This window comes from Engystomops pustulosus, chromosome 1, assembly GCF_040894005.1.
Source record: "Engystomops pustulosus chromosome 1, aEngPut4.maternal, whole genome shotgun sequence".
Taxonomy (NCBI): Eukaryota; Metazoa; Chordata; class Amphibia; order Anura; family Leptodactylidae; genus Engystomops; species Engystomops pustulosus.
In genome coordinates, this window is record NC_092411.1 from 173,772,668 (window position 1) to 173,795,283 (window position 22,616).

General features: G+C 38.8%; 1 protein-coding gene across 6 annotated transcripts in view; it reads right to left on the minus strand.

Moving 5' to 3' along the window:
- Positions 1 to 5,978: 5,978 nt before the first annotated feature.
- ARHGEF18 (Rho/Rac guanine nucleotide exchange factor 18) overlaps positions 5,979 to 22,616 on the minus strand; it is a 373,611-nt gene continuing 356,973 nt past the window's right edge. For 5 of the 6 annotated variants that reach the window (XM_072113897.1, XM_072113894.1, XM_072113896.1 and 2 more), the window contains 3 exons: positions 15,387 to 15,723; positions 12,989 to 13,111; positions 5,979 to 11,437 (listed from right to left, as the gene is read on the minus strand). In XM_072113897.1, coding sequence (XP_071969998.1) covers positions 11,286 to 11,437; positions 12,989 to 13,111; positions 15,387 to 15,723 — 612 coding nt within the window. In that variant the 3' untranslated portion in view covers positions 5,979 to 11,285. The remainder of the gene's footprint in view (positions 11,438 to 12,988; positions 13,112 to 15,386; positions 15,724 to 22,616) is intronic. The other variant, XM_072113898.1, reaches the window with a different exon arrangement.

Genomic DNA, 22,616 nt, shown 5'->3' on the forward strand with positions numbered 1-22,616 from the left:
TTTCTTTTATCCGAGAACCTTTCTAGTATGTGATCTAAATCAAGCCCAAATAGTAGTTTACCCTGGATAGGGATGCTACATAACTTCATTTTAGATCCACTCCACTGCTTTAACCACAAAGCTCTATGGACAGAATTAGTCAACGCGTCGTCTTTAGCTGAAATTCTAATGCTCTCTGCTGAGTCAAACACCATTAAAGCTGTAGAGTGGAATAGAATCAATAATTACTTATCTAGGGGTCTTTTCTTTCAAGTTGGTTTCAAGCTTCCCCAGCCAAAAGAAAAGTGTTGTGGCTATGGATGTGGCTGAGATATTAGATTTTACATTTATAGTAGAGGATTCCCACAGTTCCTGAGAAAACCATCACACTTGTAGACCGTAGTAACTTTTAATTGCTCTGTATCCTCAAATGGCAAATCTGTTTTTTCTTAATGACCTGGCCCTTTATTTTTATTTTGCCATGCAATGAGATGTATGAGGGCTTATTTCTGCCTAACAAATAGCACTTCGCAGTGCAGGTATTTATATTTCACGCAGTATACTGGGAAGCAAAAGAAAATCCAGATGCAGTGAAATTGGTGAAAAAAACGATTTTGCGCCATTTTATTCTGCGGGACGGTACGATCACAGGATACTAAATTAATTTAGTTTTTAATGTGTTTTTATACACTTAAAAAAATGAAAAAATCTTAATTTTGCCATCTTCTGGCAGCAACAACTTTTTCATACTTCTGCGTACGGAGCTGTGTAACATATCATTTTTTGATGACAAGATGACGTTTTCATTGCATTTTGAGGACTGTACAGCTTTTTTGCTTTTTTTAAATTACATTTTGCAAAATGGCACAAAATGGGCAATTAGACTTAACGGTAATATGTTTTCCATTAGTCCACCATGACAGCCCACCTGAAGGATGCCCCTTGACCTCTATAGGGACAGGAAGAAGAGAGATTAAAAGACCCCTCCCGCAGCCTCACTCCCGTGTCTACCAAATAACTACAACGGAATGGATGAAACAAAATTTTATTAATATGTTAATGTCACACATTAGAAAAGGAACAATTTACAAGCCAACGGGAGGGAATATTGGGGACGTCATGGTGGACTAATGGAAATCAAATAACCGGTGAGCCTAGTTAGCCGTTTCCACTTCGTCCCCCATGGAGACATAACAAATGAGATGACAACTCTAGGGCAGGATGACAGCTTGTAAAACATTCCGTCCAAAAGATAGATCATCTGACCTTTGTAAATCCAAACAGTAATATTGTGCGAATATAGAAGACGACCATGTGGCCACTTTGCAAATCTGGTCTAAGGAAGCTCCTTGTTTTTTGGACCAAGATGCTGCCATGGCACGTGTTAAATGGGCTTTAAGGATTTAGGGAAGCGGTCTTTGTTCTACTTCCTAACATATGGAGATGGCCAATTTCAACCACCTTGCTATTTTTGGTCCTCCATGTTTCTGTGCCCTTGTTGAATTCTATAACAGTTCTTTTTACATCTAGGTTGTGCCATTCAGATTCTTTGTGGTTACTTGCATTCTGGCTGAATGATGGAAGGATTATTTCTTGATGCCTGTGAAAATTAGACATTACTTTAGGAGAGAAATTTGGGTCGAGAGAAATTATGTTCTTAACTTTCAGTATTCTAAGATGGGGTTCATTAATAGTAATAGCTTGTAATTCTCCAAGTCTTCTGGCAGTAGTTATAGCCACAAAAACACAGTCTTGAGTGTTAGGAATATGATGTTGATATCAGTTAATGGCTCTAAGGACATTAAATGGAACCTGTCACCAGGAGACCCATTTTTAGCACTCCCCTAGTCCCCACAGAGCATAGTACATACATTACCAAAGTGTTTTTGTATTAAACATTGGTTTTACAGAAAAAAAAGATATGTTATATTGTACCTTTCATTAGCATCTGCTGTGTGACAAGGCAGTTGCCAAATGGGAGGGGCTGGAAAGGAGCAGTTCCCCCCACCCTTGGGGAACAGCTACTCCATGTGACCTTTTCAAATATATGAAAACACCCATCACTTGGCTTAGTGACACCCCCTGATCCTCTACAGCCAATCCCGAGTTCATTCATATATTTGAAAAGGTCACATGTTTCCCAAGGGTGGGGGGGAACTGCTCTTTTCCAGCCCCTCCTATTGGGCAACTGCCAAGTCACACAGCAGATGCTAATGAAAGGTACAATATAACATATCTTTTTTTCTGTAAAACCAATTTTCTATACAAAAACACTTTGGCAGTGTATGTACTATGCTCTGTGGGGACTGGGGGAGTGCTAAAAATGGGTCTCCTGGTGACAGATCCCTAGATGGGACTGCTGACCCAGTCTGAGGTCTAAGTTGGGAAGAAGCTTTTATGAAGCGTTTGACCCACCTGTGATCTGCAATGGGTGTGTCAAAGAAGCAACAAAGGGCTGATACTTGTACTTTCAGAGTACTTGTCTTTAGACCCTAAGTCCAGACCAGCTTTTAGGAATTCCAGGATCTGTAAAATATTTGGTTTATTTTGATTAGGTGGTTTATCTTTACAGAATAATACAAACTTTTTGCAAATGTTTAGATAAATTGCAGAGGTAACTAGTTTTTTACTTGCCTTCAATGTCTGGATTACCTTTAGAGAGAGAGTCCCTTGGACTCTAGGAATGACCCTTCAGGATCCATGCCAATAATCTCAGAATGGCAGGTTGTGACTGCAGAACTGGCCCCTGTAGTAGATCTTCAATTAGAGGTAGAGCAACTGGGTCCGCTAAGGATAATTTCTCCGGAGTTGGATACCAACTGTTTTTTGACCAGTCTGGAACTATTAAGATGATCTTTGTTTTATCCTGGCATATCTTTTGCTATTAATGGAATTGGTGGGTATGCATACGCTAGGCCCATATCCCAATTGTGACTGAATGGGTCCAGCGTTTGGTAAGCACTTAGTATTTTTGATCCCATTGGGGTTCTCACCATCTTAGAGTTAAGGAAAGAAAAACATCCTGATTCTAGCACCATTCGTGCTGATCCATTTTTTTGTGGCTTAGGAAATCCGCTGTATGATTCTCAGACCCTTTTAGATGGGTGGCTGTTAAGGAGAGAACATTATCTTCTGCCCAATAGAAAATTCTTTGGAAAAGATTGAGGAGTTTTCTTATCTTGAACCCTCATCTCTTGATGTAGGAAACCGTCGCCATGTTGTCGGACAGTATTCATTTGTGATGGTTGAATAGGAGGAAAAGATTTCATGTTAGTGTTTGCCAAACTGCTTTGAGTTCTCTGTAGTTAGAAGAACTTCTCTGGGTCTTCTTCTCCCAGGAACCTTGCACTAGCTAATCCAGGAATTTGGCTCCCCATCCTGTTTGGCTTGCGTCTGTCTGGATAGTGATCTGTGGATGACAATGCCAGTAAATACCTCTCTGAAGATTTTTTTTTGTCCACCACCAAAGGGATGTTTTTACCTGATGTGGAATCTTTATTTTAGACTTCCGATGATGCAAATTTTTGTCCCAAGATAAAAAAGAACCCAATACTGGAAGGTTTTGGAATGGTTCTGGGTCCATTCTACAGACTGAATGCAGGCAGTCAATTGCCAATGAGATGGATATTTTATCCTTTTTGATAAACAACTGGATCTGCTCCACCAAATCATTCTTTTTCTCCTGTGGAAGAAAAGACATTTGTCTCTGCGAGTCCAAAAAACCCCCCAGAAACTTCTTCTGTCTTTCTGGCTCTTGATCTGATTTTTCGAAATTCAAAATCAACTAGCCTAACTGTCTTAAAAACTGTCTTAGGAAAGCTAATACTTCTATCATGATTTTTGAAAAAAATTTGGGGTGCATAAGAGATACCAAAGGGTAAGGCAGAAAATTGGAAATGTATTAATTCTCCGTCTGGAGAGTGAATAGCCATTCTTAGATATTTCTGTGAGGAGTGGTGTATAGGAACATGATAGAAAGCATCTTTTAAGTCTATTGTGCAAAGGAAAGAATTGAGGGTGATTAGTGGAGTAGCTGAACTCACCAATTTCATTTTGAACTTCCGATGAACCAGTGATGAACCAGTTGAGTTGTTTCAGATTGATGATCAGTATGTATGATCTTCCTGAAGAACTTCTTTGACCTTCATGAGATCAAGGATTTTAGTTGAGTCCAAATCTGCTGATGAGAAAAAGATGAGGAAACTTGGGTAACTAAAAATTTTTCGGGGGTAGATGGGAAAATTTGATACGGTATCCATTGGATAAAACACCCAAGTGTTTGAGGTAACAGAACTCCAATATAAAGCAAAGTCCAGTGGTCTTCCCGCCACTGCGGCGTCACTGTTTTTCCGGAGCCCTTGAATTGCTAGAGCTGAATAGGGAGCCTCTACCTTTTCTGCCTTTTAGATAGCCCCAGCGACCTGATTTCCCTTTACTACTAAAGGAATTACATTATTTTTCCAATCCCTAGAGGGATTGGTCTTCAGATCCTTTTTCATTTCAAGAAAGTCTTTTATTCTTATCAGCCGCCTTAAGAAGGTTGTCCAGATGTCCATTAGAAAGGAAATAATGAGAAGCAATATTCTCATCTACATTTATATCGTTTTCTCCTGAACTCTGAAGTCTTCATGTGAACAAGAGGAAACTTCCGAGCCAGCGTCCGAAGGGGAGTCAGATACAAGTTCTGCAAGTCCAATTTTTGAAGGAGGTGGTTTAGGAAGAGGGTCCGGCAGATGAAGAGAGAAGTCTGATTTAAGATCCGATTTAAAATCATCTATAAGTGCCGATCTATCTTGTATAACCAGTCTGTCCAAACAGTATTTGCATACGAGTCTTTTATAATTAGGAGAAATGTACTTAAAGAGAAAGAGGAGGGCTGGAATAAGCCCTATTACAAATACATATGCCAGCATATAGTTATATCCCAGACAGCACCTACTTACAATAGCCTGCTGGAATACTGGAGCAGGTTCTGCTTCTTCAGCCATATTTGAGCACTGAGAGCAGATCTGGAGACCTCAGATCACTGTGACTATCCTGATGTTTGCATTTTAGACCGCACGGAACGTGGCGGTGTCCCATGCTGTCTCCCAGGAGCAGATTTAGGTCACTCTTAGTTCCGGACCGAAAGTCGTCATGCATTTCACAGCGGAGCGTTCCACCGCAGTGGGCATATAGAGGATTGGAGAACCGCTGTAAGGAAGCTAACTACGACCCACGAGTGAGTGCCTGTCTACCTTCAGACTATTACTTCCCTGGAGTACCAGGAAAAACCTGCGTGAGGACTAATCGAGGTAGGAGTGGTGTGAACCTGGAGCTTAGTCTGGCAGAGGTTCGGCTGATAACTTATGCGCCCCCCCCCCACCCCCCCCCCCAATCACCTGGAAGGTGAGAGAGAGAGAGCACACTCTCTCCTCCTGACCAATGTAGGGACAGGAAGAACACTGGAGGGAGACTGTGGGAGGCTTCTTCCTGTCCCTATAGAGGTCAGGGGGCATCCTCCAGGTGGGCCGTCATGGGGGACGAAGTGGGAAAGTGGAGTTTCGGACATTTTGTCGCTGTTTTCATTACGGTTAAACGCTGGGATAGATCGGACATTTTAGGATGTGGCGATACCTAACATGTTTATGATTTGTACGGTTTATTTTTTTTCTATCAGTTCTAGGGAACAGGGTGGTTTTTTAAATGTATTTTTTAGAACCCCTAGGGTACTTTAATCTTAGGTTGCCTGATTGATGCTACCATATACTGTCATACTACAGCATGACACTATATAAGGATTTTACGGATCAATTATTAACAAATGCCCAGAAAACATACAGCCTCGGGTCTTACAATGTCATGGGTTCAAAAAAACATTATCACCGATTTTACCTCACCATCCCTTCAGTTCTTCAATAAATAAAAGTAGTCAACAAGATAAACAAATCATAACCAAATAAAAGAAATGTTCATTGTATTGTTTTCCTTTAATTGCTAGCAATGGAGGATTGATAGTGTCAATGAAATCAACATTTTATTTAATAGTCAAGAAATAAGACAACAATTATTTAGCTTGCAGTGTCTCTCATTCAAATGGACACATCCATTCACAAAAGAACCTTGAGCATACACTACATGGTATGATTTACTCATTGGACACACAACATGTGTTGTATTACATTAACATTTCCAGAAAATAAAAGATATAATGCACATATATATATATATTTACACGATTTACATCCATACACCACCGATTGTATTTTTCTCAGATTTCAAAAGTTTAACTAAAGAGAATGTAGCACCTACAGTGCCGCATGTTTTAACCCATGGTCCCAGTGTTTAAAATGTAAATAAAGGGCATTGGAGTACTGTAACAAAATCCTTGGGTTGGAAAACACAAGGTGAAATTGTAGTACACCCATCAGCAGTTTTGACCCCTTCTTCTACTCTGCCTGCAGCACACAGTTAGGAGTCTGCTACTATCAGAACTCAAGAAGGAGGAGCTCTCTTATATATCGGCTAAATGGACTGCAGAAAATGCCACTTGTTAGATGCAACTCACATAACCATAAGCTCTGCAGTTTTGAGGGAATAGACCATCTTTAAATGATAAGAAAAAACATATAATTCCTCAAAAAAAAAAAAAAAAAAACTACCTAGTTTTATATATAGCTTGAATCTATAAATTCTATTTGCAATATATTTTATCACTTGGACTTAAAACTGTATCTATGGTAGCTGCTTTCGTTTTAAATACTCCCCCAAATATTCAGAGAGTAAAAGAAATCAATTATAATTTTCTATCTGGTATACCCAATAAACAATAGAGCTGGTTGATAGGGGCTTATAATTCATGAATATTATCGGCAAATATATGAATCTTTATTTTACTATATTTTTGGACAATAAGATGCAATCCAGATTTAGTAATCCATAAAAAAGGAAAAATATATTTGACACCAATTAAAAATTCACTGTTGGCCACACACAGAGCTGCTACATCCATTTGCTCAATCAAACACACTCACCACTGCTATACACAGAACATACATAGAATATAGAACCCCAATGAGCCCTCCTACACATATGCAGCAACGCACTGATCACTCCAACACACAAAGCATTGCTACAGGCACACACAGCAACACATTGAGCACTGCTACACACACACAGCCAGGCTTTCAAGACTGCAACACACACAGCAACACACTCACCACAGACTCAGCAAACACTCAGCATTGCTTTACACACAGCAACATACTCAACATTGCTATATACACACAGCAACACACTCAACACTGCTATATACTCACACACAGGAACACACTCTTCACTGCCATACACACTCAGGAACACACACAGCACTACTTTACACACAGGAACACACACAGCACTGCTTAACACAGACAGGAACAAATTAAGTACTGCTATAAACACAGCAACACATTCAGCACTCCTATACACACACAAGACCACACTCAGCACAGTTATACACACACATAGGATACATACAGGAACAGACTCAACATGCTATACACACAGGAACACACTCTTCATTGCTATACACACACACACAGGAACACAATCTTCACTGCCATACACACTGCCATACACTCAGCAACACACAAAGCACTGTTTTACACATAGGAATACATTCAGCACTGATTTACACACACAAGAACACAATCAGTACTGCTATAAACACAGTAACACATTCAGCACTCCTATACAACGCAGTTAAACACAAAAATAGGATAACACGGCACATCTATAAATAGAGGACCACACTCAGCACTGCTATGCACACATACACAAACTTCAGACCCTGCACTTGTTGAGAAGACTTGAGAGAGCAGTGCAGAAGCTGTGCTCATTCAGAGATAGAGTAAAATGCCTTGTCAGCACTTCACAACAGTGGTCAGGACGGTCTGGCAGTGCTGAATCCTCCTGACCTTCGGTCCACAAGGTGCAGACACTTTTAAGCAAGATTTTTTTCTTGCTAAAAAAAAGTGCTTCTTATAGTGTAAAAACATGGTGTATCTTATTAAAGATATGAATCCTTTTTCTTCATTCATCAGACTGCTTTCCTCTTTCCATTATTTAGGTGGGAGATAAACTGCTGGGAGACAGCTACAACAGATCCTTTTTCCCCTTTTTGGCTCGTAAACTTGAGGAGGTATCCCAGGATCAGTTAAATTAAAGAGTCTGACTCAAAGAAAGCAAACTGTTAAGAAGAAAATAAGCATTTTTCCTTAATACGAAATGTTACGTTTCTTACATATTAAAAGAAATCTACCGTCAAAATGAAGTGTGAGTCATTAAGCCTGTATCTATGAGTAAGTGTTCATGGTTTATCATGCTTGATTTTGATGGTAGATTTCCTTTAATTAATTAATCACTAACTGATATGATTCTTAATCAAGATCATGCACCAAAGCAAAAGTTATACCCAGTACATTATAAATAGGTGGCTGGATATTACATTATGTTGCCAAGCAGCTTAACACCTTCCAGATTATGTTTCCTTCATTACCGAGTGTGTTTGAATCATCCAGGAAAAAAATCAACTTTGAAGGGAGATGAAAACTGGTTGTATAAAGTCAAGGAGGCAGAGATTTTAACACTGAAGTCAAGCTCTCTCTTTCTCAGAAGGTCACTCTAACTGCAATTGATGCTCGTGAATACAGAGACATCACTAACCTCATCTCCTGAAGTCAGATGTATTATGTCAATCACAGAGGAGGCATTCAGAGATCGCCTCCTTGACTTTATACAATCAATTTATATCTCACTTCAAAGTTGATTTTCTAGCTGATGCCACCACACCGAATCATGAAAGAAACAAAAACTAGATTTGTTACACTGTTTGGAAATATACTGGAAATGGTTTATTAGGTCAATTACTGATAACAGGTTCCCTTTAAAGTCAAAAGCTAGAATACTTGGAAGAGAATAATTCCATGCTTTTTACCTCAGGTCCTTTAGGACAGACCTATAATTCAGAACCACAACTTAGCTTAAGAACAGTAGCCTGAAATAATCATGAGGCAGGAGGTGTGCTTCAGGCAACTGTCTACAGGTGCTACAGCTAATTTTTTGTCACAGATTGTTCACAACAATAAATAAAAGCCAAGAAAAATAAATGGCAGGCAATCCTTCCCTGTAGGTAATGTTTATGAGTTCCTAACTCTCTTTAGCATAAAAATGAACGGTTTCTGTAAAAAAAAAAAAAAAAAACACAAACATTCACTCCAGTCTTAGGTAACCCTAAAAGTTAGCCAATAGAATTCCCACCCCGTTTCTTTTTTAAAACCTAAACACAGATTATAAAGCAGAAGGAATGAATAAAAGGACATAATCATCTGAAATGGTGCAAGTCTTGTAAAATGTGAAACACGTTTTAGTTTTACTAAAAATAAGGATGGATGCATCAAGTTGTGTTTTATTTATGCTTATTGTGCTATATTTATGGCTACCATAAAAGAAGCAATAGGGTGGGCTAGCCTCTCTCTATTAACGGCTAGCCAGAGCATCATAAATATAGAGAAAAATTATCAGAATTCTAGAAAGTGTTAAGGATATTAGTTTTGCTAACCTTAACAGCACTGTATTAATAATTAATAACATTTCATAATATAGGTACAAAGAGGACATTAAAATGAAGGAGACAAAAACTGGACATTTTGCCAGAGCCTTTCCCTTTAAAATAACCTTTAAAATAAAGAATTAAAATGGTACAGACTACCAAAACAGGATAAAAATAAAACATACCGTATTTTTCTCCCTACAAGGCGCACCAAAAATCCTTTAATTTTCTCAGAAGTAAAAGGTGCGCCTTGTAGGCCAGTGCGCCTTATATATGAACTTATATAGAAATGTATTACAGACAAGATGTACTGTACATTTGCCAGTGTTTAATAGCTCCATCCCCAGAAATTTCCTGCACCTTCCCACACAGTATACAGGGTCCCTAGTTCCTGAAGTGCCCTGGCACCACAACTAACATTGTGCCCATCCTGCCCTCCCCTAGCACGGAGAGACCAGAGCTGCCATAGTGCTGACCACGAGGCAATCATCATTATCAGTAACCAATCCCCCGTACCTGACAGCCCTGTGACAGGGGAAAGAGAAGGAGCCACAGGGAACCCCACAGAAATAACACCCTGGGGAGGAGGGAAGGAGAAGGGGCAGAGGGAGACCGCTTAACCCCTGCTGCATCACCCTGCATTAACCCCCAGCAGCCCATACCTCTGAGATCGGAGCTCTCTGACACGCTGAAGACAAGTTTCCCGGGAAGTGTAGCTGGCTTGAACTGTGCACAGGTCTGCCACCTGCTGGTCATTTTAAGGTACTGCATTTGATCCTGCGCCTTATAGTCCGGTGCGCCTTATAGGCCGAAAAATATGGTAAATTAAATGCACCAGTCCTAAATTGTCATACATATCATTTAAAGGATTAATTTACTTGTATAAAAATAAAATGGCCTACAGCAATTCAATCTGTACTATATAACTCTCAAAAGTGCTAGTACACTGGTATGGTTAAAAACTAGAAAGGTTAACAAAAAAAAAAACACTAATTATATAAAAAAAATGGCACTATACTTTTTCTTTTTTTGTGTTTAAATTACATACAATATAGTTCTGTGCTAGCATTCATGTGATACACGGTATTGTGCTAAGGTCTATCAGAAAACACCAAGATGTAACATGGAAATTATGTACATTTTAAATGATTTCCTTGCAGTAGTATCATAAATATCAATGTCATTTTTATTTCAGGTCGAGTAGCAAAATACTACCCTGAACATTATTATTGTTGCTTTGTCTAGCTAGGGTTTGAATCCTTAAATAATAGATGACTTGAGGGTAGTAGAATGACAAGAATTATTTTTGTCTCCTTCTGAGACATACAATTAAAATTAGTAGACATAATTGGCCGTTTAGTGGACGGGTTTTTGGTTGTGCATAACAATAAGGCTTAAAATCTTAGCTAAATGTTCAGCAGTCCTGTCCAGCAGGTGATACTCCACTAGAACACACAGATGCAGAAACTCATCGCATTGTCACTATAAGACATTGCGCTCCCACAAATACATTCAGCATTCAGAAACAGTAACATCTGATCAGAAGTCCACAAACCAATTTTAAGTAATATTGCATTGTGCAATTCAACTAGTGAATGCATTTTCACTACTCTTTGGACAGTCACAGACTTCAACAATGTAAAACTGCTTAAAGTGTTCACGAAATCTTCCAAACAATGGATCATGTTCAGTGCCAAATGTACTGCAGCAAAACCTGCATTCTTTTCGAAGGAACCTAGAAAAATATAACATCCTCTTTGTTTGTGTCTTCATCAGCAGGGGAGGCTGGAGTAGGAACAGAAGATGCCAGCAGGTGCGCACTGCTTTGTCGATAAAGGCTTGATGGATGTGTTGGTATTTCGCTGGTTATATCATGACATAAAGTGTCTAAGGGATAAAAACAGGCATATGAAAGAACTTTAAAAATATGAATGAAAATATGCATAGATTTATGTTGATTTAAATCCCAATTCAACCAATGAATACCTCACATGCAACTGCTCTGCATATCATCTAATAAGCATGTACAAAAGTAATGATTCATCTTTTAACAATGCAGCCTTTTTGAATTTGTTTATACTCCCTACTTTCAACTATTTTATAATTTTCTGTGTACAGAGTTATCTGTGGGACAAATAGTTTTTCCTAGTGGCAGCATGTGAAGGGTAAATATGTTTTAAAGGTTAAAGGGGTTTGCCAACCCCCAAAAATTCCCAAATTTCAATCCCTAGTGATGTTTACACAATAAAGAAAATTTTTAATCCCCTTACTTTACAATTTTACAGTGTTATTGGTGTTTTAGCTCCTGTAACTCAGTGATGGTCAGTGTAAAATTCCAGAGTGTGGGCGGGAACACTCTAAGCAGACACATTGGGGCTTATTTACTAAGGTTCCTGCGGATCACACTTTTGTTTTGATTTTAGAAATTTTGCGCCGCTGTGACAGTATTTAACTGGGGAGTGTGTTGCATGCAATCGGATGGTGGCGCAATTGCGCTGGCTTTCATGTGACAGAAATTGGGGGGCGGGCTGTCGGACAATCCGACTGATTCGGACTGAGCGCGGGATTTAATATTCAAATTGTGTCGCAACCAATGCACTTACATGCACCAGGAAGATGAAGATGAACTCCGTCGGACCTGAGCAGGAAAGCAACAGATACAGGAAATCGGGCGCACAATCTTTGTAAATCGCGACAAAGCTCCAGGGATTCTGGGTATGTGAAGTAGCTCTAACTTCAGTGCTGCACACGCATATCTCTGCTCCCGGCGTCAAACGCTTCGACTAGGGTGTGCAGGTAGGAGGGATAGCTGAGGCTACTGAAGCGTGGATTAGCCTTTGGTCCTGTTCCCCAGAGAGGCTACTCCACCCCCCAGTTGCCATTGTGAAAAATTTGCATATTGGTTAGATAAAGCATAGATTACCCACTGGATACGCAGCCGCCGGCCAAAAGTATGCCAGGTCCAACCTGGCACAGTAATGTGTAAAAACCTGCAAACAAAAGTACAAAATTCATAGGCTCCTACTCTGTTGCGCCCCCCTACACACCCACATGGCATGGAGGTGGCGTAGTTGCAGGACGAGAATTTGCGAATCAGAAAACTGGCATAGAAGCAGTAATAAATCTCCTCGTTAATGTCCTTTATTTATCAGCTGTCAGCGGAGTAGGGACAGAAAGGTCATTTACACAAACCGTTTAAATAAGGGAAAAAAAGGCAGGGAAATAGAATGACAGATGCACATTATTAATTTAAAAAGTGTATTAAAAAGTTTATTATTGCTGCAATTTTGTTGAAATTTTAGTTATGCTTTAAACCTTTGATATATACAAACATTATTCTATATTATGGTGGTGTTATGCTTGCATGGAAACGATTAAGTGGTTGAGCCCTTTCCATCAGTCATCCATCAGTCACAAAGGGGTTAAAAGTCAGGTTACCTTGCTGAAAAAACATAACTTGGCTGTTTACTAGGCTTGGACTGGCTGATCTTCTGGTCTTCATAGTACCGTCATCTTTTTCAGCAAGTTTGGATGTAAAAAGTGGCCTATGTCCTATAGATGCTGACACAAACAATAACATTTATATTAAATTATACGGACCACTGGATATTGGTAATTTATTGTACTTTAGTTCTAGGCTACAATAAACAGCTATAACAGTTATCACAGGTGTCTGTAGTGAAGATTTATTGTTAATCCTGGTTCTTATGACAATCCAACATTTTTAAAATCCAATTGTCACTGAGACCAAAAAAGTTCTGTCTGGGATTACAATGATAAAATATACAGTTCCGACTTACATACAAATTCAACTTAAGAACAAACCTACAGACCCCATCTTGTATGTAACCCGGGGACTGCCTGTATATATATATATTATATATATATATATATATATATACACACACACAATTGCATTAAATAAAAAAAATGTATCTGTGAAGATAGTTTCTGATAAATGTAACCATTCCATTTGTTTCTTTGTACTGTCCCTCCAGCAGTGGTGTTCATATCCAAGCACAGCTGGCCTCAGTTTACAAGGGACCATATGACCACATTTATGGGAAATGGGTTTAATTGTTTTAACAACACCAAAACACCAAAATAAAAAAATGTATATATATTCCAAATATGGTACAGGTAGCAAACCCTTTGCTCTGTATATCTATGTAGGTGCTACAACTTAAATTCTAGCACCAAGAAGTAAAACTATTATCTCTACTATTGTAGACACAACATCAACCATTTCAATATCTCAAAACATATGTAAAACGCTATATCTACAATATTTTGTTTATAATCATAAAATACAGTGTGAGCATTTTATATGAGTATATAAAAATATTGAAGATATAGCTTTTACACATGTTATCTGCTATAATAAATTATATTTTTACCGTTTTTTTTTTTTTTTTTTAACAGCCTGTTTTAATGTTTTTTCTCGAAATGTGTACACACATTCGTAAAATAATTATAGCAGCACTCTTATATATAAATACCACTCAGGTGCACATCCCAGAGTCCGGATCAAGGTTCTTCCAAAATATAAGAAAAGAAAATGGCAGCACTCCGAGATTCAATGTGAAAAAAAGGTTCTTGTTTATTCCAGCATGTGCCAAGCTTCGGCTTCAGGCGCCGAAACGTAGCCTTGCACATGCTGGAATGAACAAGAACCTTTTTTTCACATTGAATCTCGGAGTGCTGCCATTTTCTTTTCATATATGCTGAGTTTGGGTTTTCAGCACATTTTTTTGTGCTGAAAAACTAGGCTTATACTCGAATATATTATATATATATTACACAGGCAGTCCCTGGGTTACGTACAAGATAGGGTCCGGAGGTTTGTTCTTAAGTTGAATTTGTATGTAAGTCGAAACTGTATATTTTATAATTGTAGATCCAGACAAAAAAAATTTTGGCCCCAGTGACAATTGGAGTTTAAACATTTTTTGCTGTAATGGGACCAAGGATATCAATAAAGCTTCACTACAGACACCTTACAGCTGATTATTACAATCTGGGACTATAGTAAAGCATTCAGAGAGCTTCACCAGAGGTCAGAGGGGTCTGTTTGTAACTATGGGCTGTCTGTAAGTCGGGTGTCCTTAAGTAGGGGACCGCCTGTATACACAAACACATTAACGCCGAGGCGTTTCCATTTTTTAATCCCCACCTCCAGCTTTGTGAGGGCTTGTTTTCTGCGTAACAAATTGCACTTCATAGTGATGGAATTTTATATGTACTTGGAGGTGGGGAAAAAAAACCACACTGTTTTCTTGTGGGCTTGGATTTTACAGCTTTCACTGTGCACCCTAAATGACATGTCTACTTTATTCTTTGAGTTGTAAAGAGAGGGATCAGCCTGTGATCCATCTCCATACAGTGGCAGCCAACGTGTGACATACTAATATGTGACACATGTCGTTAAAGGGTTAACTAAATAGAAAAATAAAGCTTGAGGTATAAATTGAGAAAGTAATCACCAACTTAATTATATTAAAGGGAATCTGTCGGCAGAAAATGACCTAATAAACAACTAACAGTATTTCTTAGATCATGTTTTTTCATGGCCCGCTTCCATACCTTTACATAACCAATTTACATCTCCCTTCAAAGTTGATTATCTGGATGATGCCACCACGCTGGTACATTTTAGAAACACAATCTGGAAGGTATTATTCTGTTTCTTACATACAGGCAGTGTTTTATTAGGTCAAAATCTGATGATACGTTTGTATTAAGTATTACTGAAACAACCATAATGTCTTCAAAACTGCCTGATCAAACACCAACCCATGTACCATTTCTTTAGAAAGCCCCGGTGAATTCTACTGACCTGAACTTTCTGTTCGATGAGAGGCTTTTCCTCTCCCAGACTTATCTCTCCCACTTTTCGTTAGAGTGGCCAACTTGGTAGGTATCTGCTGCTTTGTGAGTAATGTTGGCTTTTGAATCTGGTTAGTGGCACTTAGCAAATGAATAGGCACGTCATTTTTCAATGCTGGTCTTGTTTCCATGGAGTTACTATCCCGTCGTGTGACTTCTGGTTTCTCCAGGTAGTCAGCAGCTGACATAGATGCACTGGGTTTCGCTGTTGGTTTTGGAGCCACATGACCAGCTACTTCTAAGTTCTGTATTCCTTCTCCATTAAAACTTGCAGAATGTGTTAAACCCTGAAAAGAAGATACACTGGAAATAACATTTTAAATCAACTCTTTTATGGTGACTTCTTAGTCACATAGATGCCATGGTGTATATAAATGAACCTCTTTATGACAAAAAACTGTTGTAATTTTTAGACATTTTTACTGCTTGTATGACAAAAGGAGCATAGGTCGGAAGAAAAGGGTGTGGCATAAAGTGAAACATAAATTATACAAATTTATTTTGAGTTGTGTAAACTTTGCCAATAAATAGATGGTGTAAAGTTAGGGTAGACTAGTTGCTTTGCAGATGTGCCTTGCATAGCCAAGCACCATCTTTGATCAGGACCTCCTGAATGCTACAGATACAGTTTAGTTTTTTTTCAGCATGTTACTTGATGAAGAGAATTCCTGACATCAATAAAAGTCTTTTTTAGAAGAATGAGGCACATGTATAAAGACATCTAAATGGTATTGTGTGTGGTTTTGGGGGGGATTTGATGGTGACAGCTTCCCTTTAAATTGTAACCCCCCCCCCCCACTCCCCTCTGAAAAAAATTAGAAGTGAAGAAACTACAGTTTGGTACAACATAAGAAAGAAATCTCAATTGGTAAACTCAATGCAAAAAGACTTGGATGCCCACAGAAGACAACAGTAGTGGATGATGGCAGATACATTTCCACAATGAAGAGAAATCCCTTCACAACAGCCAACCAAGTGAACAACACTCTGCAGGATGTAGGTGTTTCAATATACATATCTACTGTAAGAAGAGATGCATGAAACTATATATAAGGGGTTCACTACACAGTGCATAAGCCTCCAGAATAAAGCTAGATTGGTCCTTGCTATAAAAAAGAAAAAAACTGAAAAAAGCAAGCACAGTACATTCTTTGGACAGATTAAACCAAGATCAACCTCTACAAATCAGCAACTACAGAGACACTATCACAGTGTCAGTATACAATTTGTTATCAAAGAGAGCATTCTTTCAAATGAATCTTGAATTTTGCTTCTAGGTGCCATGGATCCAAAGATATTCAGGTTTAAATTGAGAATATTAGGTGCAATTTTTATTAATAAAAATAACTCCCGACGGCATTTTAATAGTTAATATCTCTGGTTTTCCTATGTAGCGAGAATTATTCAAACAAGTACAACGACTAAAGACCACAACATTAAAAAACACTTAGATCCTCTTTACCTAATGTCGCTTCATATTAACACTGTGACCCAGAACATGCCCATAAAGTTATATGTAACACCAAAAACACACACACGTTCTGGAATAAAGTTTTTATTTCACACTGTCCTCCATTATTTACACCTATGTTATGACGTTCTCACTCAAATTCTTATGAAGTGTGGAAGGTTCTCCTATTGTGCGGCTGATACAATGGCGCACATCTAAAAGTGACTTTTATAATCTCATTAGCTTAGTTTATCGATATATACCTTATATACTCGAGTATAAGCCTAGTTTTTCGGCACAAAATTTGTGCTCAAAAACCCTCACTCGGCTTATACTCGAGTCAACTAAAAAAATAAAGACAAAACTCACCTTTCTGACGTCACCCGTAGGTCCTCTTCTGTCTGAGACAGTCTGAGACAGAAGAGGACCTATGGGGGACGTCGGAAAGATGAGTACAGTATTATTTTTTTTCCTACTACAGGGGCTGGACAGGCTGTATGCTACAGGGGCTGGCAGACTATATACTGGGAGGCTGTAACCAATGCATTTCCCACCCTCGGCTTATACTCGAGTCAATAGGTTTTCTCAGTTTTTTGTGTTGAAATTAGGGGTCTCGGCTTATACTCGGGTCGGCTTATACTCGAGTATATACGGTAGCTACTTATTTGGGTTACCATTGTGTAAGGAGCATACAATGATAGATCTGTGTGAAGCTCAGTGCAATTTTCTGCAAAAATAGTTTGGTGTCCCCTATGGATTTAACCCCTTAAGGACGCAAGGTTTTTCGGCTCATTTCTCGCTCTCCAACTTCAAAAATCCATAACTTTTTCATTTTTACGTGTACAGACCTGTGTGAGGGCTTATTTTGTGCATAACAAATTTTATTTTCCCGTAATGTTATTTATTTTAACATGCCGTGTACTGCGAAGCTGAAAAAAAATTCCAAATGTGGAAAAATTGAAAAAAAACCGCACGTGCGTCACATTCTTGTGGGCTCAGTTTTTACGACTTTCACTCTTCGCTCCAAATAACACGCCTACTTTATTCTTTGGTTCGGTGCGATCGCGGTGATACCAAATTTATATAGGCTTTATTGTGTTTTAATACATTTTCAAAAATTAAACGAATGTGTACAAAAAAGAAAAAAAAATTTTGCCATCTTCTGACGCTAATAACTTTTTCATACTTTGGCGCACGGAGATGTGTGAGGGGTCATTTTTTGCGAAATGAGGCGACGTTTTCATTGCTACCATTTTGAGGTCTGTGCGACATTTTGATCATTTTTTGGCGCCATTTCCCGCCTCAGAGGTCACCGCCGCCCGTAACCGGTTTTATATTTTGATAGATTGGGCATTTTGGGACGCGGCGATACCTAATATGTTTGTGATTTTTACTGTTTATTATGTTTTATATCCGTTCTAGGGAAAGGGGGGTGATTTGAATTTTTAATATTTTATTAATTTTTTTTATTTTTTAAACTTTTTTTTTCACTATTTTTTAGACCATCTAGGGTACATTAACCCTAGAGAGTCAGATCGTTCCTACCATATACTGCAATACTTCTGTATTGCAATATATGGCATTTTTGCAGCACATTCATTACAATGAGCCACTGGCTCATTGTAATGAATCTGCAGATGCCGGATAGTCTCGGGTCAAACGAAGACCCGAGGCTACCATGGCAACCGATCACCGCCCCCCGATGACGTTCAGGGGCGCGGCGATCGTAATAAAGATGGGGGCGCCCGCGCGCCGCCATCTTTTAAACGCCGGCGGCGACTTTGCCGGCGGCGTTGAAAGAGTGGATAGCCGCAATCGGTGCAAGCACCGACCGCGGTTATTAGAGGTGGGGGTTTGCTGCAATATGCAACAACCCCCACCTCTGTATGAAGAGGACCCGTGAGCCCTCTTCACACATCCCTTATACCTCTGCGCCGTAGAGCTACAGCGCAGAGCGTTAAGGGGTTAATGTTCCCTTTGCTGCATATTTTGGTGAATATACACATGTGGGGTATGTATGATCTCCTCACATATTGCTATTTTCTATATAAGTATTCTGGATTTGTATATATTTTAGAAAAACTTTTGAATGTTAATTGCCAAATGCATCGCCTAGTTGTCTGCTTTCAAAATTACATAGGTTTTATGGCGCCTTTACTTTTTATCCTGTTTTATTGATATATTTTGCAGGTTGTGACTTTCTTAAAATTTCTAGCTGAAAAGCAGATATTTAGTTATTACAGTTTTAGTGATATTATGTGGATTTACTTTTGTGAACATACCAATATGGGACATTTGTGAACTCTACACATGTCCATCTATTACATTTGTTAAAAAATGTTTCAGTTTGAATCAAAATTGCATGAAGGCGCCTATGTCATTAAACTCTTTAATGCAATTTTGAAAATGGGGCAAGTGTCTGCTTTCAGAAAAGATTGGTTTGTTGGGTTTACTTTAATTCTTTTTGCTGTAATTTTATTTTTAAACGACAAAACTGTAAAAATTGCTCTGCCCAATAACGTGACAAAATATACTGAAATACCGGGTGGTGACAGGGTTAGTACCCCTTGGTTGAATTCCTGGGTGAAGATGCTTATCATCTATTTCCTGTCTTTATATCTATCATCTATCTGTCTAGTTATCCATCTCCTATAATCTGACCATTTATATGTTGCTTTTTCTCTATCTATTTATTAATCAATCAATCTTCTATTTCTCTTCTACTGTATTTATCTATCATACCCATCTACTATATATATAATCTACTTAATAGTTCTGCATTTATAAATCTCTATCATCTTTCATATATATCTTCTATCATAATAATTATAATGAATAATTCTTTATTTATATAGCACACACAGATTACGCATCGCTGCACAGAGTTTGCCAGATTAGTCCCTGTCCCCAATGGCGCTCACAATCTATTCAACCTACCAGTAATTTTTTGGTGTGGTAGGAAACCGCCGGACGAAACCCACGCAAACACAGAGAGAACATACAAACTCTTTGAGATGTTGAGATGCTGCAAGGATGTAGTGCTATCCACTGAGCCAACGTGCTGCCCATGAATCTTCCTATCATCTATCTATCTATAAAATTTTCCCATATTACAGTTTGTTTTACCATACTAAATGGGGCCTCTTACTGACTGTGATTGGTCATAAAATAGTTTTATTTTGGGGCCCCCTTTTAGTTTTGCCCAGGGCCCCACTTTGTCTAGAACCGGCCCTGAAAGACAGTTATGCAAGCAGCAAAATAACTTTCATGCATAATGTCACTTGGTCCCCTGTTGATAGTCTTACGGTTTGGGATGAATGTAGGTTGGTGATGGCTTATTTTTGCAGTTAGGGTGAGAATTGGATAGGGTCAGTTGTCTGTAGTGTGGAAAGTTCTACAAATATAAGACTGCTTCCTATAGAGGAATATCTCCTCACCCCCTTCCAATAGCATATAAGCAGTAAGACCCATCCTTTTATACTTTTGTTCGATGCATACTTCAGCACTGTTTTTTTTTTATCTTCAAACTTACATTGGAATTTGAATGCGCTTTGTAAGATAAGTGACGTTGCGGTCTCAAGCAGGAAATATTCGCGCATGCGCAATAGTACTAGTTTTGCACTGTAATCTTTAGTCCCCAAATCTGCCCCAAAGTGCACAGTTTGTAGTATACCCACAGCCCAATGCAATTTTTGCACTGCTACATGATGTTGCGTATCCTACGCTGGTAGTTGTTTAAAGGACATTTACCATCAGCATGAAGCATTGCAAACCAAGCATACCAATATACTGTTGTCACACACTAGCCCCCCTGGCAGGATTCACTTTTCTTTAACCCCTAGGCGCACCAGGACGTTATAGTACGTCCCCGGGGCTAGATGCTTAGCGCACGGGGACGTTCTATAACGTCCTGCTTCTGGCACCGGCTCACGAACGGAGCCGGTACCAGAAGCAGCGGCTGTCAGCTGTCTAGTACAGCTGACAGCCTGCGCTAACACCCGCGATCGGAGCCGGCTCCGATCGCGGGTGTTAACCCCTTACACGCCGCGGTCAAACATGACCGCGGCGTGTAAGGGTGTTTGCGCTGTGGATCGGATCCCCCGTGCCGCTTACCGGGGGATCCGATCCACTTCTGGGCAGCTCCGAGGACTGGCATGTGCCCCGGAGCTGCCCGGTCTCCATGGCAGCCAGACCCCTTCCGGGTCTGGCTGTAAACTGTCTGAGCATGCGCAAGCTTGCTCAGACAGTTTACACTGCTCTACAATAAAATAGTATTGTAGAGCAGTGTATTGAACTTAAACCAGTGATCAGAGCATCACTGGTTTAAGTTCAAGTATGTATAAGTAAAAATATGCAAAAACACTTAACACTACACATTATAATAAATAGACAATAAATACAAAAAAATAAAATGTCACTTTCCCATAAAAACACTTAATAAAGTATAAAAAACACAAAAACACAAAAAAACCCGCATATTTGGTATTTCCACGTCCGTAACAATCTGTATAATAAAACAGAATCGTTACTAGACCCGCACGGTACACGCCGTAGAAAAAAAACCGCAAAAACGTTCCGAAAAAAGATAATTTTTAATTATACCCTATCAAAAAATGCTCTAAAAAGTAATTTAAAAAATGTTATGCACTCCAAAATAAGCCCACTAAAAAGAACAACTCTTCTCGCAAAAAATAAGCCCCTAACCAGATTTGTCAGCCGAAAAATAAAAAAGTTATGCATATGAAAAGATGGTGATGCTAAAATGAACAAGATTTTCTCCAAATTGGTTTTTATTCAGTACAATTGAATAAAATACACAAAACCACACATATTTGGTATCCCTGCATCCGTAACAATCTGCATAATAAAACAGAATCGTTATTAGATCCGCAAAGTGAACCCCGTAAAAAACAAAACAAAAAAAAGCTCCAGAAAAAAGATCATTTTCAATTAATACCCTATAAAAATGCTCTAAAAAGGGATTTAAAAAATGTTATGCACTCTAAAATAAGACCACTAAAAAGAACAATCCTTCTCGCAAAAAATAAGCCCTTAAACAGATTTGTGAGGCAAAAAATAAAAAAGTTATGCATATGAAAGACGGTAATGCTAAAATTAACAACATTTTTGCCAAATTACTTTTTATGCAGTAAAAATGGGAAAAAAATAAAAAATCTATATAAATGAGGTCTTTTTGTAATCGTGGCGACCCATAGAATAAAAGTAATATATTATTTTTATGGTATGGTAAACGGGCAAAAAAAAAAAACCCATAAAAATCTTCCTGAAAAGTGATGATTTTCATTTCCTCCACCAACAAAGAGTTAATAAAATCTCACCAATTAGCCTATAGATTCCCCCAAATTACGTACCAGAAAAGTGCATCTCATGTGGCAAAAGAAATAAGCCCCTATAGGTCCACATTAAAAAAAAGAAAAAAATTATAGCCTGTACAATGTGACATAGCAAATCTGCTCTGGATGGCGCCTCCTTCCCTTCTATGCCCGGCCGTGCGCCCATACAGCAGGTTACCACCACATATAGAGTATCCGTGTACTCGGGAGAAATTGGGTAACAAACTTTGTGGAGCCTTTATTCATTTAATCCATTGTAAATGTTTAATTTTCCACCCAAAATGGGTGTATTGTGAAAAAATATTACAATTTGCAGACTGCACCTCCATTTTGTTTTAACCCCTATAAAACACGTAAAGCGTTAACAAACTTCTTA